Genomic DNA, 27,676 nt, shown 5'->3' with positions numbered 1-27,676 from the left:
ACCCATCTCTGCTTATGCACCTCCATTCAAAAGACCCACAGTGAGCTGCAAAACCCATCTGTACAGATGTCTGCCAACAGTCCCTCGAACCCGACACCCCTGGGTGCTTTGGGGAGAGCAGCCTCTGTCTCTGGTGCCCCCCCCAATAAGATGCACATGGATTCCTTTTTGTCCGTCCACATTTGCAAGTGTGGTGTGAAGGCTTCACTCATCACAGCCCCCCGGGCAGATACTTCTGAGGCGAGCTTTGCAAAAGCCCCCCGGGCGCACTGAACGGGCATGTGAGCAGCTAACTTTAGACGCTGGGGGTTTAATTAGCGAGAGGCGCGAAGGACTGGTCGTGAGCCCCACCACATTCTCAGGATTGCAGGCCTGGATACATTAAGGGTGTTTAGATGCTCTCCCGCCCTCTGTCCCGTCCCTCCCCGTTTTGGAAGCCTGTCATCGCTCGGATGCTTTGAGACAGTTGGAGCAGCTTGTTAACTGCCAGCCTTGTCACTGGGCCAAAGGGACGGGGAAGATAAACGAAGAACAGAGTGAGGAAATCTAGGCAAAAGCAGGGAAGAGGGAGAGGGAGAACGAAAGAAAATAACACCACTTATGGGTTAAACCACAGAGCCTAGGACTTGCCAATCAGAAGGTCGGCGATTCGAATCCCCGCGACGGGGGTGAGCTCCCATTGCTCCGTCCCTGCTCCTGCCAACCTAGTAGTTCAAAAGCACATTAAAGTTCAAGTAGATAAATAGGTACCACTGCGGCGGGAAGGTAAACGACATTTCCATGCGCTGCCATGGTTCTCCAGAAGCGGCTTAGTCATGCTGGCCACATGACCCAGAAGCTGTACGCCTTCACCCTCGGCCAATAAAGCGAGATGAGCGCCGCAACCCCAGAGTCGGCCACGACTGGACCTAATGGTCAGGAGCCCCTTTACCTTTACCTTTATGGAAGGGAAAGTGATAAGTGCTCCTTTCAGTTCCTTGGTTGTTTGGGCTGTGAGCAGAGACCTGCAAATTTATCTCTCTCTCTTCTTTCTTTTTATTTATTGCTTTTCCTGGAATCGTAGAATTGTTAAGCTGGAAGTGACCCCCCCCCCCTCCAAAGAGTCATCTAGTCCAACCGCAGGCAATGCAGGAATAAATTTATCAATTTTGTATCCCATCTTGTATATTGACTGATCAATTTCGATCCCACATTTTCCCCCCAACACCTCATTTAAGTCATACAACAACCCTGTGAGGTAGGTTAGTCTGAGAGGCAGTGACTGGCCAAAGGTCACCCAGTGAGTATTATGGCCGAGATTCGAACCCAGGCCCTAGTCCGATACTCTAAGCACTACACCACAATTCTTTATTTTTTAAAAATTTGATTTCTTAAAGAAAAACATCTTTCGGCAGAGCAGGTGAAGGATGTGTGGAAACGCCTAAGGGAATTTCCTTATGAAAACCCTCCTTGCTTCCCCAAACATTCATCGGATCTCAAAATTCACCTCAAACATTTTTGCACTGGCAGGAACCAAACAGGAGCCCTTGCACTAAAGCATCGGGTCTGAGGGTTATTCTTTGTTCCTTCATTACCTTCCTATCCTTTCTTCCACTAGGAAGCTCAAAGTGGGGTGGTGACGACCCCCAGCTTGTATGATAGGAAACTGTGGAACTCACATCTGCAGGAGGCACCTAGGTGGCTTAAAAGAAGATGAGGAAAATTCATGGAGGACAATCGGTGGCTCCTAGCCAGGATAGCTCTGCTCGGCCTCCGCAGTCAAAGGCAGAAATGCTTCTGAATATCAGTTGCTGGAAACAGCAGGAGGTAAAAGTTGCTCTTGTGTTCGAATCCTTATAGTGGGTTCCCCTTTGGGGCATCCAGTTTGCCACTGTGAGAACACGATGTGGGACTTAGATGGGTCATTGCCCTCATTCAGCAAGCTCTTCTTTGTGTTTGTTTTTTATGCACTGTTTTCCCAACATGGACTTTTTATTTGGTTGGTGAATTGCTTCGGAAAATTCAGAAGATTGTAAATTCCGATGGATAGGAATTCATAGTTTCTCACACTAGTGGTTTGGCCACTGGGACAGGATCGTACCTCCCAACATTTTGTCCCCAAAACCTGGACATCAGGAAGGGTGCGTCTTCCGGTCTTCCAGGACTAGATTCTGTGCTCCGGGATGTCCTGATTAAAACAGGACACTTGCAAGCTATGCTAGATTGATTGATCCAAACAGTTCTTCTTATGTTCTTATATTCTATTCCTTTGCGCAGAAGATGGAATTTTGCAGGACCAACTTCCTCATTCCTGCAGGACTAGATGTGTTTGTAAAATAATAATAATAAATTATTGCGCTGAGGTCTCTGGTTACCTGAGCCACGATTTGTGACCCACAGTACTGGATTTACATATAAGATAAACAAGCTATAGCTGAGGGCCCCACTCTCTTGGGGACCCCCCAAAAATTAAAGGAAAAATACCTGGATGTACATTTCCAAATATAAGATAAAAAAAGAAATAAAATAAAACCTACATACAGCAACAGTGTTTTGTGTTGTGTAGGCTCCTATGATGTAAGTCATGGGCCCCGCCTGCTCGCCTGCTCCCTCAAATATCCCTGGTTCGCTCCTTTCTATGTATAGGGTGCCTACATTCTGCATTCTGCATGAGAGCTGGACCATAAAGAAGGCTGATCGCGAAGAATGGATGCTTTTGAATTGTGGTGCTGGAGGAGACTCTTGAGAGTCCCATGGACTGCAAGAAGATCAAACCTATCCATTCTTAAGGAAATCAGCCCTGGGTGCTCACTGGAAGGACAGATCCTGAAGCTGAGGCTCCAGTACTTTGGCCACCTCATGAGAAGAGAAGACTCCCTGGAAAATACCCTGATGTTGGGAAAGACGGAGGGCACAAGGAGAAGGGGACGGCAGAGGACGAGATGGTTGGACAGTGTTCTCGAAGCTACCGGCATGAGTTTGACCAAACTGCGGGAGGCAGTGGAAGACAAGAGTGCCTGGCGTGTTCTGGTCCAGGGGGTCACGAAGAGTCGGACACAACTAAACGACTAAACAACAACAACATTCTGCATGGACTGGTCTCATGGCCACATGTGCAAATGGCTTTAGATACCTATGAGGTCCATAAATCACCCTATAGCGTATATTCAACACAAAAAATCTGTGGCATTTGTTGTTGACAAAGGACAGCTGGGCATATAAAGGGCCCCATTACCTTCAGTAGCTTAGGGCCTCAGCAAACCTAATTCCAGCCGTGGTGACCCACGAGGCTCAAGGCAACTAAGCTTGCCGGCAGCTTGCCGGCAGCTGGGGAAATGCCTTAAATAGGTTGGGTCAAACGGGTACAGCGTGGGTGAGAAGGGAAAACAAAACACGGAAATTCCTCTGCTCTCCAGCCTGTGGGCACCTGGCAAAAAGGCCCTCAACGGGACCCACATGCGGTTTCACGGAGAAATGCTTTGGGGAAGCGCGTCTTAGGCCCCTGACATATTGTTAGAGCCAGGCCAAACCCTGCAGCTGTAACAGCTGGCACCGCCCAGGCCCCATTGCCAAGGATACAGTGCCCACCTCGTGCCAACGGTGATTCAGGCGGAGGCAATTCCTGTAAGCTGAAGAAGGAAGGGAGTGGCCCTGTCTTTTTTCCTCGAGGGAAGGGCCGGCTGTCTTCACCGTGGAGGCGGCACAGCAGGTGCGGGGAAGAGGGGCGGACCCCAATTGCGGCAATGTTGCGCCACCCTTGCCAGCTTGAATCCTGCGCAGGCCCCTGCGCTCGCATCCCATTTCCTGTGCTGCAGGGCTAAGGCGGCTGCCCCAGAATGGCTCCATCCTGCTGCACATTGTGGTCCTTTGCAGGAACGTGGCGTGGGCTTGCCCTCATCTCCCTGCAGGATTGCTGCCCGTGGAGTGAGCTAAGTTGCAGGCAAGGGAGCGGGGCAGAGGGTGTGCCTTTTCGTGCATTCGCATAAAAATTGCGCGATTGCAACAGGCCTCTTAAAATATGCAGGTATCTGTACACGGTTGCATCAAGTAAGTTTTTCCTGCTTTCTCCCAACTGCTAGGAAGCTTCCTTGTAAGAAGTGTGCAATAGAAAGCTGTACATGTTTGGCACCTGAGTACTATCCCACTTTTTGCAAATGCAGCAGTTAAACTCTGGGACGCTGTTAAATCCTGGATAAAGTTGGTAGACAAATGTTTGTTGCGTGGCGAGACCTCTCCCCCCCAAGTGAAATGAAGACACTGGACACATTATTTAAGGTTAATGGGCATAAAAAGGCCACAACTTTATTGATTACAGAATTGGAAGGTATTGGCCTTAGGCATTGGGCTCCTATCGACTACCCGGCATGGAGACCGGGAAGGGTTATCCACAAGCCGTGGGAGTCCTGTTGAAGTACGCCAACTAGGATCCCACGGGTGTCACCGCTCGGGGGCATGCCGGAGGCCCTCACCTCCCTAGGTTTCGGACAAGGCAACACCCCCCAGAGTCCTCTACCAGACTACCCTTTCCATTGGGGAAGGTGATGGCGCTTCCTTCCCCCCTTCATTTGCATAACAATTAACCCCTGCCAATGCCTAACCGCCAATACCGAAGAAGTTGTGACGTTTGCTACAAGGTAGGCAAAAAAACCAAAAGGCTGGAAGTGCGCCAAGTTGGAAAAATTCCTACCAGGCCCCTTGCGGCGACCAACCGGAGTCCATAGCAAGGTCATAGCTAGCTAAGCCTAAAGGGTGAGTGGGATGGGAAAACCGGCCAGCTGGAACGGGGCAAAGAGGGCGGTTCCCGGGCGTGCCGGCCTTAAATGGGCTAGGCCACGCCTCCCCTGCCCGCCGATTGGCGGGCCAGGTTGCAGACACGCCCAGGGATTCCCTCTTCTCGCGGGGGCTAAAACCAGCCCCCGCGTGTGAGGGAGAGGGTGGCCTGCAACCCCCCTCCTCTCAAGCTCGGAAGGGGCTTTTTCTATCCCTCCTAATACTAAAACCTCCAATGAAGGCTGAATGGTGGAAGAGCCAGAACATGTGGCACATTGTTAAACTGTGGAACTCCCTGCCACAGGAGGCAGTGATGACTACCAAAGGAGATAGCTTTAAATGTCAGCTTGACAAATTCATGGAGTGCTATTCCATGGCTACTAGCCATAACAGCTGGGTTCACGCTCTCTACACTCGGAAGAAATTAAGAGAAGTATTTTCTGGCAAATTAGAGGCAGGGGGAGAGTTGACTCATTCAGGTCCTGTTTTCGAGGGGGATCTGGTGGCCACTGTGGGAACAGGATGCTGGACTAGCGGGACCATGGGCCTGATCCTGCTGAAGGAGCGTCTCCACCCCCATCGTTCTACCTGTACACTGAGGTCCAGTTCCGAGGGCCTTCCGGCGGTTCCCTCATTGTGAGAAGCCAGGTTGCAGGGAACCAGGCAGAGGGCCTTCTCGGTGGTGGCACGCGCCCTGTGGAACGCCCTCCCACCAGATGTCAAAGAGAAAAACAAGTACCAGACTTTTAGAAGACATCTGAAGGCAGCCCTCTTTAGGGAAGCTTTTAATGTTTGATGCATTACTGTATTTTAATATTTTGCTAGAAGCTGCCCAGAGTGGCTGGGGAAGCCCAGCCAGATGAGCGGGGTATAAATAATAAATTCTTCTTCTTCTTCTTCTTCTTCTTCTTCTTCTTCTTCTTCTTCTTCTTCTTCTCCTTCTTCTTCTTCTTCTTCTTCTTCTTCTTCTTCTTCTTCTTCTTCTTCTTCCTCCTCCTCCTCCTCCTCCTCCTCCTCCTCCTCCTCCTCCTCCTCCCCTTCCTCTTCTTCTTCTTGTGTTCTCAAAGGTCGAGCAGCCGGAAAAGTAGTAGCTCAAGTCCCCAAATAGCACCGGTCCTCCAAAAGCCAGCAACAGACACTTGCATTTCTCCTAGTCTGTCTCAGACCTCTGAGCTGCCAACCTTGCAGGGTTGGCATCAGTATCTGTGGGCACTGCCAGGGTTCCTGCCCCCCAGTGAGTGACACCTGCCCCGGACTCTCTTTTTAAAAAGTCCTTACTTAGCTGCGATTCCTGCACTTACTGGGGTTGGACAATGAGTCTTGGGGTCTCTTCCAATTCTAAGATTCTATGGCCTTTTGTAGCTGCCATCTTTATTTTTGAAAAAGCCCTGTATGGATATGAGGGATGGCTGACTTTATCACATTAAGTTTCTTGGCTGGAGAACCACAGTCCAATATTTGGAGCAGTGCAGCTTCCAAAGGATTGCTGTGTTTCAGTTCTCAAATTGTTTTCAAAAGTACAAATTAGGAAGATTTAACTTTAAATGTGAACTGAATGTAGTTCCCACCCATCTGTGAATTGATTACTTAACTCCCCACCCCCTTCATCAATAGTTTATCAAGGTTTTCACATTTTATTTAAACACCTAATGATTTCTTTTACTGTTTCCTTGCTTTGCCCTTCCCTCAAACAAAGGCATGGATGCTTCCCCTGACCCAAAATTCTAAATTTTCTGCTGCTCCAGAGGTTGGTTTCTGCTGCTCCAGAGAAGCGGACACGGAGCAATGGATCCAAACTACAAGAAAGAAGATTCCACCTAAACAATAGGAAGAACTTCCTGACAGTAAGAGCTGTTCGACAGTGGAATTTGCTGCCAAGGAGTGTGGTGGAGTCTCCTTCTTTGACGGTCTTTATGCAGAGGCTTGACAACCATATGTCAGGAGTGCTCTGATGGTGTTTCCTGCTTGGCAGGGGGTTGGACTCGATGGCCTTTGTGGTCTCTTCCAACTCTATGATTCTATGATTCTATGATTCTATGAAATAATTCAACCCACTCTTAATATGGTAACACAGAATATGTATGTCTTTATTGGGACCATTTTTGCGCCGCTCCTCAGCAAATAAAGGCTCCCAGAGCAGCTTACAGACTATGAAAACAAGCCAGTCTCTTCCCACGGACGTACAATAGAAAAAAGAAAAACACGGTACACAAAGGAAAAGAGACAAAGAGGGACGAGGAAAATCAAACACAAGCAGCAATCTCTAAACAGTTGTTCTTCTAATGACCAACTAATAATCTAGATAACACAAACGTAACTGAAATAAAACAATAAGAAGAAAATAACTTCTGGTCCAGGGTTGGGGTACAGATTGAGGCACCAGGGTCACCTAGATTAGGCTGTCATGACCTGCCATTTGCTATGGGAAGTGTGTGTGTGTCTCATTCATAGGGTGGGCACCAGGTGGTACTTTGTTGGGGACCCCATCCATCCTGCACCCATCCCCAATTCCCCAGGTGCCTTTAGCCTTCTCTGCCCCCACTGCAAAGCCAATTCCATCACCTGGACAGGTGGCTGTGACCTGTCTTCCAGATTACCTCTCTTATCCCCTAGTCCAGCATCCTGTTCTCACAATGGCCGACCCAATGTGCCAGTTTGCATTTCCTAGTGCAGAAAGTATTGCCCTGATGTGTAGAGATCTTTCCTATTCTACTCAATTCAAGAGGGTTCTGGAAGCTCCTATGCGTGAAAGAAACAAGCAGAAGGTTCATGTTGTTTGGGTTATTCCTTCAGAGAAGATGAGTACACTTGGCTTAAATTGGTTCTCTTCTCTCTTTCTGTCAAGGTCATGCTCGCTATAATAGTGAGGGCAGAAGGAGCCTGGGTTTCTCTTTCTATCTCTTTTATTTCTGGTGTGGTGTTCTATACATAGTATGCTATAGTGTTAAGGTTTAGTCTTATTACAAGTTATTGTAAGTTTATGTTAAGCCTGCTGCAACTGGATTTCTTATGGACAGGGCCAATCCTGAATGTAATTGATTTGTGACCATTATGTTCATTTGTCTTCAGTAGCAGTAAAGCCAACAAAGGTGTCAACAAAGGTCCGTATAGTAAAAGCTATGGTTTTCCCAGTAGTGATGTACGGAAGTGAGAGCTGGACCATAAAGAAGGCTGATCTCTGAAGAATTGATGGAATTCTGGTGCTGGAGGAGACTCTTGAGAGTCCCATGGACTGCAAGAAGATCAAAACTCTCCATTCTGAAGGAAATCAGCCCTGAGTGCTCACTGGAAGGACAGATCCTGAAGCTGAGGCTCCAAGACTTTGGCCACCTCATGAGAAGAGAAGACTCCCTGGAAAAGACCCTGATGTTGGGAAAGATGGAGGGCACAAGGAGAAGGGAATGACAGAGGACGAGGTGGTGGGACAGTGTTCTCGAAGCTACAAACATGAGTTTGACCAAACTGCGGGAGGCAGTGGAAGACAGGAGTGCCCGGCGTGCTCTGGTCCATAGGGTCACGAAGAGTCGGACATGACTAAACGACTAAACAACAAAGCAGTAAAGCTCAGCTGGATGAAATACAATGGCCTCTGGTCTATTTGTTGGGAATCCTGCGACATGTTCAAGTTGTTACGCTGCCAACTATACACTGGGATCTACTCTGGATCAATACTGAGTAGAACTTCACTGACAAGATGCCCATTATGGGAAACCCACAAACAAGGACTTGAGCAACTCTTTCCTTCTATGGTTTACAACAACAGTTGTTCAGCCACTCTCACTGAAATAATAGCACTTATATTGCAGCCTAGGGCACAGTCCTATGCAATTCACATTGTGCCCCATGGGCTTCAGTGGCTTAGGACTGCAGCCGCAGAATATTCTAAGGACTCCACGTTGCCTCGTACAACAACCTTGCTGGGTAGGCTTGCCTAATCCCTAGGTTGTAGAGGTGGAAACCTGGGACTAGGCGAGGGTGGTTTTGCTTTGGCAACAGGGCCAGATTCACCGAAATGTGCCACGGATTTTCTTTTTTCTTGTCACTGCATTTTAGATACAATGAGCTTAATATGATACAATAATATTTTTTGTCATACAGAATGACGAATTTGAAAATCTACATCAGACATTCAGAAACCAACAAGGCTGCTATCCCAGCTATCCCAGCCTGGTTAGCCCTCTAAAAACTCTGATGCCCCATAATTAAATACAATATACTCCCATAGAGACTCCTTACACTGCGTTTAAAACCAAAATTGCATTTGAATAGAAACTGTTTCTAAGGCGGCTGGTCCTAGTCTTTATAACCCTGGACCTTCTTCCAGAAGGCAGAAGCTGGAAGAGATCGTTTCCGGGGTGTGCACTATCCTGCGCTATCTCTGCAGCTTTCTTATGGCACCTGGAAGCATAGATTTGATCCAAGGTGTGGAGAGTGCACCCAATTATTCTCTCAGCAATCTTTACAACCCTGGACAGCATTGTTTTTCCCCTGACCATGCAGCTCCCAAACCACACACACAGACCATAAGTTAATGCACTCTCAACAGTACAATGGTAAAATGCCATCAACAGGTCCTTTGAGAGATTCTTTTTATGGAGGATTCTCTTAATGCTCATAGAATCATAGACTGGAAAGGACCCTGAGTGCCATCTATACAGGAATCTCAGGTAAGCATCCAGCTCAGGTGTTGAAACACCTGAGTTATCAGGAGAGAAGCTTGCAATGAAAAAAACCAAGGAGGATCATGTTCAGATGTTCCTCAGATGCCACATTCCTGCACTGAAGCAGGCTGACCTAGAAGAACCCTTCCAATTCTGCAATTCTATGAACACTAGTGGAGCTGTTAGCCGCAATGACTATACTCTGCCTCAATAGCTGGAGGCAGCGATGCTTCTGAACGTCCGTTGCTGGAAACCACAGGAGAGGAACCAAAATGGTCAAAGGCCTGGAAACGATGCCTTATGAGGAACGGCTAAGGGAGCTGGGCATGTTTAGCCTGGAGAAGAGGAGGTTAAGGGGTGATATGATAGCCATGTTCAAATATATAAAAGGATGTCACATAGAGGAGGGAGAAAGGTTGTTTTCTGCTGCTCCAGAGAAGCGGACACGGAGCAATGGTTCCAAACTACAAGAAAAAAGATTCCACCTAAACATTAGGAGGAACTTCCTGACAGTAAGAGCTGTTTGACAGTGGAATTTGCTGCCAAGGAGTGTGGTGGAGTCTCCTTCTTTGGAGGTCTTTAAGCAGAGGCTTGACAACCATATGTCAGGAGTGCTCTGATGGTGTTTCCTGCTTGGCAGGGGGTTGGACTCGATGGCCCTTGTGGTCTCTTCCAACTCTATGATTCTATGATTCTATTCTAGGAGAGCATTGCTCTTGTGCTCAGCTCCTGCTTGTGGGTTTTCCCCAGGCATCTGACTGGCCCCTGTGAGAACAGGATGTTGGACTAGATGGGCCATTGTCTTGCAGACAGCTGTCAGGCTTCTAGAGAACTGTGGCTCCTTTCAACAGGGGAGATCTTTCCAGACCCTGTGGTTAAATCCTGTGTGGCCCTGAACCCTGCAAAAGGAGGATTTGCCATTCCAGGACGATAGCTCAGAGCAGCTGCTTTGCATCCAGAAGGTCCCTGGTCCAATCCCCAGGGTAATCCTGGGAAAAGTCTGCAACTTTGGAGAGCTGCTTCCAGCCTGAGACGATGCCCACGATGAGCTACATGGTTGGACTCAGCACACAGTTTCCTACATTATAAGGCCGGGGGGGGATGTTGACCTCACAGCCCTTTCAATAACAGCCCCCCACCCTCTTTAGCAACATTTCAAGGGGAATAAACACAACACATTCACCACAAAAGGAAAACCCCCAATTCGCCGGACATTCAGAAGCCAAAACTCCCCCGAGCAAGGGAATAACCCAGCTTGTTTCGGTTTCCGAGGAAAGACATCAGCCCCGTGTAGGTCTCGATGAGGAGGGGCTCATGGGCCACCTCCACCCCGGCAGTTCGGCCAGCTGTGGGATCCGTTCTTTCGGCATTCTGGACTGCTTGAACCAGCATAGCAGTGAAGGCAGAGATCTGCAGAAAGGCAGGAGAAGAATCCGGTCAGGCTGGCCACATTTTTTTGGGAACTGCTGAACAGGACAATAGATTTGTAGGCTGGTATAGTAATAATTTATGCTGGGCCATCATAACCTTGCAGATGGAAAGAGGAGGCTTTCTCTGCACAGTGCAAACTGTGGAACTCCCTCCCACAAATACATACAAATGCAAATCTTCCTCACTCCTTCTATGCAAGGATGCAGAACTGCCCTGGAATTCTTGGAGAACTAATCCAGGACAGGAGAAGTAGGCACAGGGAAAGATAGCTGCATCAGTTTTGCCCAGGATTCCAGTTTTTCCACTCTTCTGTTCTCCAAATTTCCATATCATTTTGCAAATCTTTTTTTTTAAAAAATCCACATGAAAATTCAGCAATATTTTAGTGCAATTTTCTCCTAATGTACACATTTACGTGCTGTTTTGTCCAATACAGACATATGTATTTATTTATTTTGCAAATCTCAAATATAACACATTTTTGGATGTTACCCTCTCTAATATATACCTTTCTATGCACGCTTCACCCTTCCATATGCATTCTTGTATGCCATACTTGGCTGGCAAACTGCATTGCAAAATTCAGAGAAGTGTGAATCTTGAAGGATCTCTGTGCTTTGGTTCACACACCCTGCAAAATTAGGTCTACTTGCCTACAAGTGTCAAACCAAAACAAATTTTTACCCCATCCCCATTTCTCAAGTGTGGTTGGGTGCTAAGGATGCCCACATATTAAAAATACCCTGACAGGAATGGCCAAAGCCAGCCAGCCACTGTGCACATTCTGTGGGTCGCTCCCATTGCAACCGAAGGAAAACAACAGCCTGCCTAGGAAACCAAGCGACGCTTGGCCGTCCGCAGCAAATAACATTTGAAACTGAATCCCGGCCATCTCGCTGCTGAGAATACTGAGGAACCAGGAATCTCCACTTGTCCTTCGACCACCCCTCTTATTACCACCTCCCCAGAGAACATTTTGTCCCACACTGGAAATACGCTGCAGGCTCATAAGGTGCATGAAAAATCCTCCCCCCCCCCAATTCCTGCTCTGAAAGTCTCAGGAGCTTTCAGAATCTTGTGCACATGAAAGATGCTGGCTCTTTCTGCCCCCATTCAGAGATCGAGGATTAAAAGTGGTCCATGGCAGTGACTTCTAACACGCCGAAGCATCCTCAGAACCCGGGGAGCACAAAGGAGGTTGGGTTACACGCCAGGCAGACAGACAAACCCCGTGGAGAGGTGCCAAAATCTCGAGAGTAAACAGAGAGAGCAGGGCCGTCTTAAGCATATCCGGCGCCATGGGGCAAAGCTCCCTCCAGCACACCCCCCCCCCATTTCCCATAGTATTTTAGGGAGGGCGGCTCCTCCAGCGGGGAAGAGGTGGAGGATGGAAGCGGCGCTTCCTGGCTCAGCTGGCCTCTCTGTGCCATGTTGGCCATGGCAGATGGAGGCTCCGGGCGTGGCGCTGCTTCAGCATGGCGTGGCGGAGGCAGGCAAGGGTGGAGAGCTGATGCCAGGAGGCGCCGCATCCAGCCTCCGCCTCTTCCCTGGTGCCCTCCAGAACTTTGCGCCCTGGCGCCCCGCGCCACTAGTCTCTATGTGTAAGATGGCCCTGAGCGAGAGACACAACTCGGGAAGAAGTAGCTGGTGGGTGTTTGGGGGAAACAAAGCCATGTTGCTCATGATTAACCCCCTGTTGCCTCTTCACACAGGTTCACACACATCGCTTCAGAGTTCGACGTGGAGATTGCAAGCTCCTCAGTGCAAAGAACTGTATTTCTGGAACTAAGCAATTAATGGGTAGTGAGAATTGCCAGCTCAGTTCCAGGCCCGATGTGATGCTCAGCTGGGGTGGGCTGAGAAATTCGATTCAGGTTCCCACTTAAAGGAGGACCAATCAATTTGCACTTTCTGAAACCGTGCAGGAACCCAAACACAGCCCTCCGTGGAATCTGCACGTCTCTGAAACCCTCAATGCAGTTCTCCAATAAAGTAATTTGTGCAAAATGCATATATACCAGAGTAAAGCGTGCACCAAAATTGCTTTGCAAAAAATGTATATATTAGGCAAAATTGTATTCACAAATCTGTACATTAGGAGAAATCTGGAAAAAAGGTGCTAATAAATGTTCATGAGGACAAGGAAGGAAGGAAGGAAGGAAGGAAATAAGCTGCTGTGGAAATAAGGAGAACTGATATTAAGGCTGAAAATAACGAGAAACCAAATTTGGCAGATTCACCCATCCCTCTGCTTCTAGGGCTCTGAGTGTCAAGAAGCAGGTGGCAGAAGCTGGAGTGTGAATGTTTGGAGAGGTCTCTTCCCTGAGCAGCAGGAATGTCATGGCCATTCAATGCCACCACCACCCCTCGGCTGAGCCAGTTGCAGCCACAGGATTCCCTGCCATGACAATATACCACTGCAATACAGTTGCTTATCCCAACAAGATCAGCCGGAAGAACCGATTGCAGGCATTAGGAGTGTGTGATGAAGTTGGCCAATATCCCTTGAGTGCAAAAGCAGCTCGCCTTTCTCAGATATGCTGACATCACAGAAAAGTCACTGATTCGTCATCTGCAAATGCAAATCTTTGGAGACAGGTGTCTCCAGGCACCATCCTGAATGGAAATCGGCTTGGGGTTTTCCTTAGCCGTGCCGCCCACCAGGAAGTGATGCAGACGCCTTCTTGGGAAAGGAGAGGGCACTTGGGAATCCGGGTCATGCTACCTTGCCACACCGAAAAGCCCCAAACCAAATCCCATCCTCGGTGAATGGCTGCCTCAGCGCCTGCTCATCTTGAGACAGGACCTTTCCTGGGCTGCTCCTAGATTGAGGGGTTCCCTCTCAAGAGAGTGGACTGGCTCCCTCCTTGGTTATCCATCCACCTTCCTGTCCAGACAGGCCTTTGGAGACTAAAGTACAGAAGATGTTGATTGCTGGGCTGACAACTTGGAATTTAATTGCTGGTTCCAAATGTGTTCTATTGTATTTTAACTTGTTTCTTCTTATTACTCCTTGTACAGTGGTACCTCGGGTTACATACGCTTCAGGTTACAGACTCCGCTAACCCAGAAATAGTGCTTCAGGTTAAGAACTTTGCTTCAGGATGAGAACAGAAGTTGTGCTCTGGCAATGCGGCAGCAGCAGGAGGCCCCATTAGCTAAAGTGGTGCTTCAGGTTAAGAACAGTTTCAGGTTAAGTACGGACTCCCGGAACGAAATAAGAACCGTATTTTTCGCTCTATAAGATGCACCAGACCACAAGGCGCACCTAGTTTTTGGAGGAGGAAAACAAGAAAAAATATATTCTGAATCTCAGAAGCCAGAACAGCAAGAGGGATCGCTGCACAGTGAAAGCAGCAATCCCTCTTGCTGTTCTGGCTTCTGGGATAGCTGCGCAGCCTGCATTCGCTCCGTAAGACGCACACACATTTCCCCTTCCTATTTAGGAGGGGGAAAGTGAATCTTATAGAGCCAAAAATACGGTAATTAACCTGAGGTACCACTGTATAATGTTGCAAAAAAAATTCTGTGTTGCCTTGAATCCCAACTTGGGAGAAAGCCGTGTCCTGTTCCTGGGGAGATGTCGTTGTGGCCTGTGAGCAATCCCTCCCCTGCGCCATTGAATGGTCCTCAGCCATGTCACCCTTAGGCCGTCTAATTCGGACGGTCTGGGGGCATGGCGCAGGCTATTTAAACTGCCCACAGCTGAGGACTCACCCCTGTTTTTCTCCCTGCTCGGTCCGTTCTCCCTCCCTTAGGTTAGGCTCTTTTATCTCCTGACCTTGCTATGGACCTCGGTTGGTCCCCTTGGTCGTCCAAGGGGCCTGGTAGGAATTTTTCCACTTGGCAAATTGGCCATTTGGTTTTTCCGCCTACCTCGTAGCAAATCATCACAACTTTGTAAGGTTTGGTGGTTAGGCCTTAGAGTATTAGGTTGAAGGGGAGGGGATGTAGTGGACATCACCCCCCCTCCGAATTCAAGGGTATTGTGTTAAAGGAATTGGGGGGGGTGGTCTCCGTCCGAAGCCCCAGACGGGGGGCTAGGGCCATGGCACGACCCCTAGCAGTGACCCTGGGGGAGTCCCTAGTTGATGTTCATCAGCAGGACTCCCCCTACTGGTGGTTAACCCTTTCAAGACTCCTGCAGATAGACAGGAGTCAGATATAGTTGTGTGGTTTCCAGTGCCTAAGCCAATACCACTCAATAAAGTGGTGGCATTTTTCGCCTTTTAACCAAATATACTGTTTCAGGTGTGTTTCTTTCATTTCCCAGGAAGGTTTGGGACCTTGCCACGCAAACACGGGATAAAAATGCATTAAACAGAAATACTAATAATTTATTCTCCCCTCCTTCACCACCCGCTTTTCCTGCAGTGAAGCTCTAAGTGGCTACAGCAAATCCTAGCTGGAAACCTGGTCTAAACCCCATTTTCAAAAGGGGGCAATAAAATCTAACCAGAATGGACTATTACAGGACAAGCCTAGCTAGTAGCAGCTTATGAAGCCAAAATGTCTAGGCCGGGCTTAAACTTCAAGTTCCTGCATCTGTTTGCTTCTGCTCAATCTCCAAGGTCTCTGCTGCCCTGGTAGACTGTGTTATTTGCTTGCATGCTTTCTGGAGGGCTGCCCTATTGTGACCACATTTTGCTGCTGTAAAATCTAAAAGGCGGTGTTTTGTGTGTTCGTGCCTCACGTGCTGGTCCCTTTCCACCGGAGGTGCATCTCTGCCTGCGTTTTCTGCTGCAAGTATTTGGGATTGCTGAAAAGCGATTGCACCTGGAGTCCTTCAAATGAAAGGTTCGGGGCTGGAGGGGCGACCTGAGAAGTCCGACCCACGTGCGGTTTCACCCCTTGCTCTCCCAGGATGATCTCAGAGCCCGCAAGCTCCCTCCCTCCTTCCCCTCGGAGTTTGTGGGATTCCTAGCAGCTCCTTCATCTCTTGAAGCGTGAAGGGTTCCATTCTTGCCAAGTCGGATGTTTTCCTGAAACCACTTGGGTGAGAAATCCACCCCGTCTCGTTGAAGGAAAATAAAACCTCTTTTCTCTCCTTTTCCTTGTGCCCACGAGGGAGGGGGGGTTGAAAAAGGAACAACTTCCCAACGCTCCCCAAAGCTGGATTAAAGCACTCGGAGGCGACGGAGCGTCCCTTTGAACAAGCCCCTCCGCACTCCCTCTCTCGCTCTGTTTTCCACAGGGGGATCCGGTTACTGACATCCTTACGAGTGTGCAGATGGGGAGATAATTTGGGGAGGAGGAAATATTGTTTTTGACCTGAGCATGTGTGGTTTCAAATCGATGGTTGTGCAGCTTATATTTCACACTGCGGGGAGAAGGGGGGCATATGCCACTCACTTCCTGTTTACATTAAGGCACCAGGAATCCATTATTGCATGATCTCAGTTTCATGCCATGACGTTTACCTGATGCCCACTGTGGCTACTGCAACCGCCCACACATCCCTCCTGCATTTCTACATTTGGAAATTTATTTGGAGGGCTCAGTTGCTCATGCAAGTCTTCTTTAACCTGGGATTAGCCGCAGGTGAAAAGAAGGGCTATTGGGGGCTACCAGCCACAATTGCCACTAGCCACAATGACCACGGCTGGACACAGCAATGCTTCTGGGGACCAGCTGCTGGAAGCCACTCCTTTGCTCAAATGCTCCTTTGCTTGCTGGTTTCCCACAGGATGGGTCATTGGTCTGATCCTGAACCAGGCTCTTCTTAAATTCTTATGCGGGGAGAAATTGGGATTGGTGAACATTTCTATGCAGATTTCTCAAACTGGGTATTGTGACTGGAGCATCCTTCAAAGTCCACACTTCCCTGCAGTTTGTTGTGTAGTTCTCCAATAATTAACAAAGGAGTGCAAGAATGTGTCTATTAGGAAAAGCGTGTGCATATACCTCAGTGAAAACATAACAATATACTATACATGGGAAACTTGCTTGCAAAAAATGTGTCCATCAGTCAGAATTGCAAACAAAATGAGTGTTTTGTATTTGTTTTCATTTGGGAGTTGCCTTGTTACTTTTACAATGAAAGGTGGTCTATAAATTACCTTCAAATTTTTAAAAAATAATGTAAATATTAGCATATGGATGCACTAATATGGGAGGGCCTCTTTTAAAAACCAAATGAATCACAAACTGATGTGAAAATGTGTGAACCAAGCTTAAGGTTGGGAAAATGAGAAACCTAAATTGACAGTTCCATTGGCCTCTAATTATAGGTCGGTACCAATCCTCAGAGCTTAATTTTTAAGAAAAGCAGTCCACGGAAGGTGCAAATGGCAGTGGGGAATGGGTGCGTGGGGAGAGGGGCTTAACCCTCTCCCTGCCGGCCGTTTCCCCACTCACAATTGCCTTACTCCAAGCTGCTCTCAAGAGAGAAGTTGGTCTCAAGATGAGCTGCAAGGGAACTCTGTTATTTTTTTAATTGTTACCGTTAACATTGGGATGTCCACTTTGGAAGCTACTGGATTATACCCTTGGTACGTCGGGGAATACAGTAGTACCTCAGGTTAAGTACTTAATTCGTTCCGGAGGTCCGTTCTTAACCTGAAACTGTTCTTAACCTGAAGCATCACTTTAGCTAATGGGGCCTCCCACTGCCGCTGCTGCACCATGTCTGTTCTCATCCTGAAGCAAAGTTCTTAACCTGAGGTACTATTTCTGGGTTAGCGGAGTCTGTAACCTGAAGCGTCTGTAACCTGAAGCGTATGTAACCCGAGGTACCACTGTACTCTGAAGACGAAGGCTGGGGAATGCAGCAGCAGCAGATCAGATCAGTTCAGAAGAGGAAGAAGAGGGTTATCTGTTTGTGTTGGCAACATGATGCTGTAATAAAAAGGACTATAAAACTATCAACGGCTCGTTGATTCTGATCAGGGAGCTACCGAAGGGAGAGGGGGAAAACTCCCCTGCCTGGCACAGTATTACTATTAGCCCAATCCATTTTGTGTGTCCTCTTGACCCATTGTGGCCCACCTGGCAGATGGTGATAAACCTCTGGTTGATGTTCTTCACGGGGTGCTCTGTGAAGGTCGTGTAAGGCATGTCGGTGGAGAAGGGGTTCCAGCGCGCCAGGAGAGATGGCTCTCGCTGTTTGTCCCAGAAGATCCTCAGGCCTTCTCCCTCCCTCCTAGAAAGTGAAACATTTGGACAGGTGAGGAGCGCCGTCTTTTTCGGCAGACAGACCAAGGAGAGCAATTGGTTTGTTTCTTTCATTTATATACCACCTTTACTTCCCAAGGATCTCAAACTGGTGTACACGGTTGTTCTCTACCCACAATTCACCCTCAAAACAACCCTGTGGGTTAAGCATAGAGGTGGTAACTTGCCCAAGGTCACCCAGTGAGCTTCGTGGCTTGTTTGGGGATTCGAACGCTGATCCCCCAGGTCCTAGTCCAACGCTCTAACCATTGTGCCACAATGGCTTTCTTGTTTCATAGAATGAGGCCTGGAGAAGGCTAGAGGAGGCACAAGAATCATAGAGTTGTATAGTTGGGTCCCTGAGTGTCCTCTAGTCGAACCCCCTGCAATGCAGGAATCACAGCTGAACCATCCGCCAGGGCCAGGGCCTTTTCAACACTGGCCCCAGCCTGGTAGGACGCTCTGCCTCATGAGACCAGGGCCCTGCAGGATCTGATTTCTTTCTGCAGGGCCTGTGAGACAGAGTTGTTCCGCCTGGCCTTTGGCTTGGAATCAACTTGATCCCCCTCCCCCTCTTTCCTTTTTCCTTCTGTGATAGAACTCCTATTTGGGGACTTCCCTGGCTTTTTTCTGGCCCACGTAGGACCAGTCTGGATAGTTGGCCTTGGTGAAGACTTGACGTTTTCATCCCCAAAAAACTTTTTGATTTGAGTTTCCACTGAAATGAGGCTGCATTTTGATGTTTTAATGTTGTATTTTAATCTTGTTTTTAAAGTTGTGTTTCAATCAATTGTTTTTATATCTGGTGTTAGCCGCCCTGAGCCTGGTCTTGGCTGGAGATGGAGGGGTATATATATAAAAATTATTATTATTATTATTATTATTATTATTATTATTATTATTATTATTACTATTATTATCCATGACAGATGGCCATCCAACCTCTGCTGAAAAACGTCTGGTGAAGGAGTATCCATCACTTCTCATGGGAGACTGTTCCACAGCTCTTACTATCAGAAAGTTCTTCCTGGTGTTTAGTCGGAATCTCCTTTCTTGCAACTCGAAGCCATTGGTTTGGGACCTACCCTCTAGAGCAGCAGAAAACAGAGATTGAATGGCCACCTGTCCATGATTTGTTAGCTGAGATTCCTGCATTGCAGTGGGTTGGACTAGATGACCCTTGAGGATCCCTTCCAGTTCTACAATTCTATGAGGCTGAGAAGGGTGGAAAACAGAAACATTGTGAGTTGTGAGTGTTTGGGGTGGATACAGGAACACACCAATTTAAAGGAACTAGACTCAACTGTTTATGATTCTCTCTGTGTGTTCATTGTGGGGGGTTGCTTTTTTTAAAAAAAGTATTTGTAGGTACACTGAAACTAATGCTACTTTTTATTTTTCTTAAGTAAGAGACAGATTAGATGTTTAGAAACAAAATATGGGGGGGGGGGGAAACGACAGGTTTCCCATTTCAGATGTAATTACTGTAAAACCTCCCAAACACCTCTGCTGTGGGTGCCAAAACTCTGGCTTGGGTTTGTATTGTCTGAGAAATGAGCTAAATAAACCTTTATTTTGCTCCCTCCCCGAGACAATCCCACAAGCAGGCACTCTTTGATGGCTTCCAAGTTCTGGAACACGAAAAGCAAAAAGCGTCTCAGGGACAAAACGTTTCCCAAGTCCTGGTTTGTTTTTTTCCCCATTCAGAAAGCACCTGGCTCAGAACATAAGTGAAAAAAACAAAAACAAAGCACAGATCTCGTCTCCTGCCTCTTTGCCAATTTCCGATATTTAGTATTTTGATATTCAAGCTCCACCTCTGATTTTCTATCTAGCTAAGGAACATAAAAAGAGCCTTCTGGTCAATGGCCCATCTAGTCCAACATCCTGTTTCTCACAGTTGCCCTTTCTGGGAAACTCACAAACACAATCCGGACTCAAGAGCAATTCTTCCCTCCTGCTGTTTCCGGAAACTGCTAGCCAGAGGAATCATTGCCACTGACCAATTCTAGGTGGCCTCAAGAGAAGTTTAGCATCAAGATCAAGGGAAATAATTTGTTGTTGTTTAGTCGTTTAGTCGTGTCCGCCTCTTCGTGACCCCCTGGACCAGAGCACTCCAGGCACTCCTGTCTTCCACTGCCTCCCGCATTTTGGTCAAACTCATGCTGGCAGCTTCAAGAACACTATCCAACCATCTCATCCTCTGTCGTCCCCTTCTCCTTGTGCCCTCCATCTTTCCCAACATCAGGGTCTTTTCCAGGGAGTCTTCTCTTCTCATGAGGTGGCCAAAGTCTTGGAGCCTCAGCTTCAGGATCTGTCCTTCCAGTGAGCACTCAGGGCTGGTTTTCTTAAGAATGGAGAGGTTTGATCTTCTTGCAGTCCATGGGACTCTCAAGAGTCTCCTCCAGCACCAGAATTCAAAAGCATCCATTCTTCGGCGACCAGCCTTCTTGATGGTCCAGCTCTCACTTCCATACATCACTACTGGGAAAACCATGGCTTTAACTATACGGACCTTTGTTGGCAAGGTGATGTCTCTGCTTTTTAAGATGCTGTCTAGGTTTGCCATCACTTTTCTCCCAAGAAGGGAAATAATAGTACCGCTCTATTATGGACTTCTGTGCCCAGTTCTGGGTACCACAATTTAAGAAGGATGTTGACAAGTTGGAAGGTGTGCAGAGGAGGGCGACCAAGATTATCAAGAGTCTGGAAACCAAGCCGTATGAGGAACAGTTGAGGGAATGCTTAGCCTGGAAAAGAGGAGACTGAGAGGAGATATGATAGCCATCTTCCAATATCTCAAGGGTTGTCCCATGGAAGAGGGAGTAAGCATCTTCTCTGTTGCTGCTCCAGAGGGTAGGAACTAAACCGATGGATTCAAATGAGAAGAAAAGAGATTCAGACGAACCCTTAGGAAGAATGACTGATGGCAAGAGATGTTCAACAGCAGAACAACCTCCAAGGATCTCCTTCCTTGGAGGTTTCCAAGCAGAGGTCAGATGGTCATCTGTCATAGATGCTGGGGAACAGGACGCTGAGAGGAGATATGATAACTATCTTCAAAGATCAAAAGGGTTGTCACATGGAAGATGGAGCAAGCTTGCTTTCTGCTGCTCCAGAGGATAGGGCCCAATCCAATGGATTCCAGTTACAAGAAAGGAGATCCTGACTAAATTTCAAGAGCTGTTACACAGTGGAATGGCCTCCCTCAGAAGGTTGTGGGCTCTCTTTCCCTGGATGTTTTTAAGCAGAGGTTGGATGGCCATCTGTCATGGGTGCTTTAGCTGAGATTCCTGCTTAGCCAACTCTACAACTCTAGGTGAAATATACTCAAAGTTGAGAGTAGATTCCATGTGTGATGGCCTGGGAATCTGATTCAGAGGCTGAACCGGAGGAATCCCAGCCTGCACAGGAGTCCCTGCCTCCAGGGCCGGCTGAGCTGGGGCAGGGCCTTGATTTTGAAGCGCCTGCACCTGTGCCGGATCCTCAGGAGCAGGCACCAGGTGAATCCACTCTGGCTCCAGAGGTGATTGAGGACCCATTGCCTACAGGTGCGCCTCTCCCAGCCCTGTCAGGGGAAGGTGAGGCTGCCCCTGGGTTCAGTAACCTTCCAGCCTCTCCTGAGCTGCAGAGGCTCAGGGCAAAGAGGCGGAGGGAACTGGATTCTCTCAGGAGGAGTGCTTGCCTTAAGGCCAGGAGAGGCGGGTCACCTGTGGGCCAGGTCCGTCCCTGGCCTCAGAGAAGATAAAGGCCAGTCAGCCCGGTCCCAGGTTGCGGGAGCAACAATGTTGGAAACCTGTTTCTGCCAGCACCCAGACCTGTTTTCCCCGGGGTTCCCAACCACGCCTGGCTTCTTGCTTTGGACCCCGCTTCGCCCTTGGTGGACAGTCTCCGGACCCTCGGCCCAAGACCGGACTCTGACCACGCCTCATGGTAAACCCCCCAGGACCAGCACACCATGCTCTTTATTCAGCTCATAGTGGTGAGGAGGAATGGAAGTTCCCCCAGAATGTCTGCTTTATATACATTATTTACACAATGGGCCCCACATGATTGGCTAATTCCGGGATTCTCACGTAGGCCAATCAGGTTGCGGATTCACTTCCACCTGGAGCTGGATTGGGTGGCTCCTGTGGACCAATCAGACTGCTGCATTCTGGATCCTATTGTTTTAGGACCAATCAGACTGCTGCATTTTGGATCCTATTCAGCTCAGTACATAACACTAGGATTCTAGGATTCAGTTATTCTATTTTTCTATGAAATGGTCAGGGAGGGAAGAGGGTGGGGGAATCAAGTCTATGGTTTAGTGGTTAAATCAAGAATCAAAACGTCATCACAATAGCAATAAGTTCACCATGAGCCCATTCCCCTCTGTCTTCAGACATTGTGCTTTCCAGTCTTTTCCCCAAGTTCCCCCCATTGTCCTTTTTTGCAAGCACATTTCTTCCCTCACCCAGAGCTACAGAGGAGCACCCATTCCGATGACTAAAGCAGCACAACAGTGGCTCCCACCATCCTCTTTGTCTGCCTGAGCCTCTCCTCCCTGCAAACCTCAGAGAGGGAATTAAAAGGGTAGCCCCAGGCGGCACGCCAAGATTTACGAGGAAACGCAGACACGAATTCTTGCTCCGCAGGCTGGGCGTGGAAGCACAGCAAGGGGGAAAGTGTGTGGGGGGGGGACGACAAACATGCAGGAAGAACCGGTGGCCCAAACCCTTTCCTCCGTCAAAAGCCGCAAAGGCGTCTCTCCCCAGCAACGTAGGACGCTGCAGCCTCCATGTTTGTTTATGTTAGCGACCCAAAGTGAAAAGTTGGGACCTCAGAGGGCAAGTGGGCGCTGGTGGGTTTTGCTGACTGCATGACATCAGGAGAAGTTTCTTTCTTCCCTCCATAATGACAAGTCAGTACCCCGAGAGGTTGGCACAGAGTCAGACAAAACCAAATTTGTGTGTGTTTTTTTTCAGAGAGCGCTTACAATTCTATCCACGGGCCTGAGCTGCTCCAAAACCCAAAAAGCAGCTGCTGCCTTTATGTTCTCCAGAGTCACATGGCGCACGACCAAAAAACCTTCCAAAAGGCTTTGGGCTCAACCAAGTTAACTATCTGCTGTCCAGCCTGTGCAGGAGGCTGTGGGGGGGGGACAGACAGAGGCTCCAGGGGGGACACGACTGAACTATTTGAACCGATGATCTGGGAGGACCACCAGAGGCAATAGCAGTGGTTTTCAAAGGAGAGGAGGGCAAGGGGGGAAGGAAGACTCAAAGGCAAAGAAACATTTAAACATTTCAGCATAGCATAGCATTAAAAAATACCGTATTTTTTTGCTCTATAAGACTCACTTTTTCCCTTCTAAAAAGTAAGGGGAAATGTGTGTGCGTCTTATGGAGTGAATGCAGGCTGCGCAGCTATTCCAGAAGCCAGAACAGCAAGAGGGATTGCTGCTTTCACTGCGCAGCGATCCCTCTTGCTGTTCTGGCTTCTGAGATTCATAATATTTTTTTCCTTGTTTTCCTCCTCCAAAAACTAGGTGCGTCTTATGGTCTGGTGCGTCTTATAGAACGAAAAGTACGGTATATACAACCAAAAACAGTATCCATGCCATGCCCCTCTTCAAGAGCACTGGGTACTCTTCTACAGTTCTCCACGACATATTGTTGTGAGCAGAGATTTCCAACTTGGGCAAATATGGAAGACCAGAAAAGAGAAAGGCTTCTTTGTGCTAATGAGGAAAGGAGAATTTGTTTGACTCGAATTAGACCTAATATAAATGAGATTGCCTTGCAAAAGCAAGCTCACAGCTCTCATAATAATCAACTTAAGGAATGTATATAAAGGGCTCGTTTATCATTATATCGGGGAAATTATTCGTCTTCTTGTGTAGCTGCATTGTTTTATATTTTCTGGGTGCCACATGATCATATTATAAAGTAGTTGTGTTCTAGGTTATAAATCAAGCACTGCGAGGAATTCTCCACTCCACCCCCCCTCCGCCAAAATGTATTTATTACTAATTAAAAAAATGGTGCAGCATGAGCAATTTTTTCTTCTGAAAGTGTGGCTGGGGGAAAAAAGTTTGAGAACCACTGGTCTATACTAATGAAACTATGGAACTCGCTGCCACAGGAAGCGGTGCTAACCACCAATTTGGATGGCTTTAAAAAGAGGGTTGGGAAAATCCACGGAGGAGAGGGCTGCTGAAGGCTACTGGTCAGGGAGGGCTCTTGTGGTCAGATCCTGCTTCCTACAGGTATCTGGTTGGCCACTGTGAGAGCAGGATCCTGGACTAGATGGGCCTTCTTATGTAACCCTCCGCAGTGCATAATCACAGAAGCACAGATTTACAGAGATGGAAGGATCCACTGGGGGTCATCTAGTACACCCCCTGCAATGCAGAAATCTTTAAGCCGATGCCAGACTCGAACCCGTGACCCCAAGTTCAAGAGTCTCATGCTCTACCAACTGAGCTACCCCTCACAGCTGAAGAACCCCTGACGCCGGGCGGCCATTCTCTCCAGGCTCCCTCTCCTGCCTCTCGCTTCCCTTTTCTCATGCACTGGTTCTGCCTTCCAGGGCGGTGCAACTCTGAGCAGAGACTACGCCCTTGAAGCGACGCAGCCAAAGACCGGGATAATTACAGTCTTCAGCAGCCCAGTTTACAAGGCAGCCTAAGTGCCGTCCCAAAATCAAAGTGGGAAATGGAGAGAGGGCTTTACTAGTGACTTAGTGAGATATTATTCATGCTTTTGAAGAGCGTTTTCTTTCCTGGGAGAGGGAGGCAAAGCTAGAATTAATGGACCCTTAGGCCCAAAGTATCCTGGCTATGTCTCATTTCCCCTCCCCAATCTTCCTCCCATCCCTCCTGGAAGTTTATTTCTTCATGCAGCACACCGTTGAGCTGTGGAACTCTCTCCCACAAGATGCACTGATGGCCATCAAAGTAGATCACTTGAAAAGAGGACTGGATAAATTCATGGAGGAGAGCTATCAGCCACGACAACCATGCCATATTTGGCCAGATAAGGGTGACCGTCCACGATTTCCCCTGTCGCCCTGAAAGAGGTCTGCGTCCAATTCCTGCCCTGGGTTTGGTTGTTGTTGTTGCTGCTGCTGCTGCTCTCGTCAAGCCTAAGGGCCAGAGTTGCAGACAATGCCTTTTGGCGATAATCCCACCGGGATTTTCGAATCTCCTCTTTGTGTTCCTCTAATTACCCGCATGGTTTCAGGAGATAAATCACTTAGGGGAAGCATTTCAGGCTGCGGGTTTGGGTGCTTCCTGCAATGAATCCCCTTTGCTGCAAAATGGATTTCGGAGGACATTCTAATGCGGCACTTTAAGCAAACAAACGGGTTTGGGAGTTAAGCAAGTGAGCAGCGACTACTGCTTAACGTGAATCGGCGAGATTGGGGAGGGAAGTCAAAAGTTGTGGGTCCAATAAGCGTGTGTGTGTGTGTGTTTGTGTGTGTGTGTGTCTTAGTTGTCTATCTGGCCCAAGACACTTTGCAGCCCCAAGCAAAGGATAAGGTGGCAGCCTCCCCATATTCCATGCACAAAATCTGAGTGTGTTAGCATTTGAATCTTAATTCAAATCTGTCAAGTCAGCCTCCCCACCTCCTCCTCACCAGAGGAAGGCAGAGCTCTTTAGGACAGGCCACATGACAGAACCCCTGGTTCTGCCCTCCCAGTGCCTTCCCTAAGTCCCTAATTCCCTACTTCTCCCAGCTCCAGAGCACCCTTGCGTGAGGCAGTGGCGGCATCCATCAGCCAAATGGCAGGGCAGTCCTGCCCTCCGAACCTTACAGACCTACATTGGCTCCCAGGACGTTTCCGAGCACAATTCAAAGTGTTGGTGCTGACCTTTAAAGCCCTAAATGGCCTCGGCCCAGTAGACCTGAAGGAGCGTCTCCACCCCCATTGTTCTGCCCGGAAACTGAGGTCCAGCTCCGAGGGACCTTCTGGCGGTTCCCTCCCTGTGAGAAGCCAAGTTACAGGGAGGCCCTTCTCGGTGGTGGCGCCCGCCCTGTGGAACGCCCTCCCTTCAGATGTCAAGGAAACAAACAACTATCTTACTTTTAGAAGACATCTGAAGGCAGCCCTGTTTAGGGAAGCTTTTAATGTTTGATGCATTACTGTATTTTAATATTTTGTTGGAAGCCGCCCAGAGTGGCTGGGGAAGCCCAGCCAGATGGGTGGGATATAAATATTATTATATTATATTATATTATATTATATTATATTATATTATATTATATTATATTATATTATATTATTTATATTATACAAAACTAGGATAGTTCATGACACTCATAGATAGGGGTACAAGAAGGCATCAATGTCTCTTCTGATCTGGGTTGGCCACACGCAGCTCTCTTTCAACTCTGCTGCAGTTTGACTTCTGACATAAAAAAAAGCTACCTTATCTGCCTAGCTGTCTCTCCTGTGGTGGAATTTTACACACTTAACTAATGAGCATCCTGCTGTTCCATTCATTCCTATGCAAAGGAATGAACGCAATGCAAAACTGGAGGCCATAATAAATGACATAGAATCACAGAATTGTAGAACAGGAAGGGACAATGAGAGTCATCTAGTCCTACCCCCTGCAATGCAGGAATCTTTTTGCACAACATGGGCCTCGAAGCCACAACCCTGAGATTAAGAGTCTCATGCTCTCCTGACTGAGCTCTTGTTTGTGGGCTCAAAGCAATAACAGTGGATATGGATCAATGTTCATTCTGCATGTGGAACTAATGAGCAAACGCTGGCCATTTTTGCTCCTATTTCAGTTGGGATTCTCAGGCTTCCCAGCTCATAATCCACCTTAGATTTTGTGACTGAGGTGAGCAGATTCTCCCCTTTCTGTTGTGCTGCTGTTCCCTGGCTTAGCTCTGCACCTTTCAAGGGATGCTGGTGGCACTGTGGTCTAAACCACTGAGCCTCTTGGGCTTGCCGATCAGAAGGTCGGCAGTTCGAATCCCCGCGATGGAGTGAGCTCCCGCTGCTCTGCTCCAACTCCTGCCAACCTAGCAGTTCGAAAGCACACCAGTGCAAGCAGATAAATAGGTACCACTGTGGCAGGAAGGTAAACAGTGTTTCTGTGTGCTCTGGCTTCTGTTACAGTGTCCCGTTGTGTCAGAGCCGGTGTAGTCATGCCAGCCACATGACCCAGAAAGCTGTCTGTGGGCAAACCCCAGCTCCCTCGGCCTGAAAGCAAGATGAGTGCCACAACCCCATAGTCACCTTTGACTGGACTTTACTGTCCAGGGCTCCTTTACCTTTTACCTGCATCTTTGAACCTGCTCTTTGATTTAACCAGGGGATATTCTTTAAGTGCACATGTGCAGTTTGCTTTAGCTCTACACCTTCTTTCTCTCCCAGGCAGGTCAACGACACAGGTAAGCACCTGGAGCACCTGGTGAAACTGCCCCCAAGAGGAGGCTGGTGTGATACAAGGAGGAGAGAGGACTTGATCTTACTGGAGATGTTCTGTCCCAGCTGCAGCTACCAGAAACCCAGTATGGCCAACATTGCATAGAAGGTTTGTTGGTAATCATAAGAAGATCAGAAGAGCCAGACTGGGTCAAGGACAGACGTGGCCAGAGGATCAAAAAGCCCTGCTCCAAAGGAGGGGCAACGGCCTTTTAAAATTGCCTTCTGAGAGGTACAGAGAAAGTGAGATAGA

General features: G+C 48.1%; 1 protein-coding gene and 1 long non-coding RNA gene across 3 annotated transcripts in view; both read right to left on the bottom strand.

Annotated features, from left to right (window-relative positions):
• Positions 1–8,762: 8,762 nt before the first annotated feature.
• LOC310845190 overlaps positions 8,763–27,676 on the bottom strand; it is a 39,936-nt gene continuing 21,022 nt past the window's right edge. The window contains exon 2 of the long non-coding RNA XR_014564560.1: positions 8,763–8,926. This is a non-coding gene — a long non-coding RNA (uncharacterized lncRNA). The remainder of the gene's footprint in view (positions 8,927–27,676) is intronic.
• The window catches only part of TPRG1 (tumor protein p63 regulated 1), a 43,796-nt gene continuing 26,238 nt past the window's right edge, over positions 10,119–27,676 (bottom strand). For both annotated transcript variants that reach the window (XM_083739935.1, XM_083739936.1), the window contains exons 5-6: positions 17,829–17,982; positions 10,119–10,820 (exon numbers count right to left, since the gene is read on the bottom strand). In XM_083739935.1, the coding sequence (XP_083596061.1) occupies positions 10,626–10,820; positions 17,829–17,982 (349 nt within the window). In that variant the 3' untranslated portion in view covers positions 10,119–10,625. The remainder of the gene's footprint in view (positions 10,821–17,828; positions 17,983–27,676) is intronic.

The sequence above is a fragment of the Podarcis gaigeae genome (assembly GCF_964106915.1).
Source record: "Podarcis gaigeae genome assembly, chromosome: 5".
NCBI classification, from domain to species: Eukaryota; Metazoa; Chordata; class Lepidosauria; order Squamata; family Lacertidae; genus Podarcis; species Podarcis gaigeae.
Note: the sequence above shows the minus strand (reverse complement) of the source record. Positions and strands in the feature narration are given on the sequence as shown.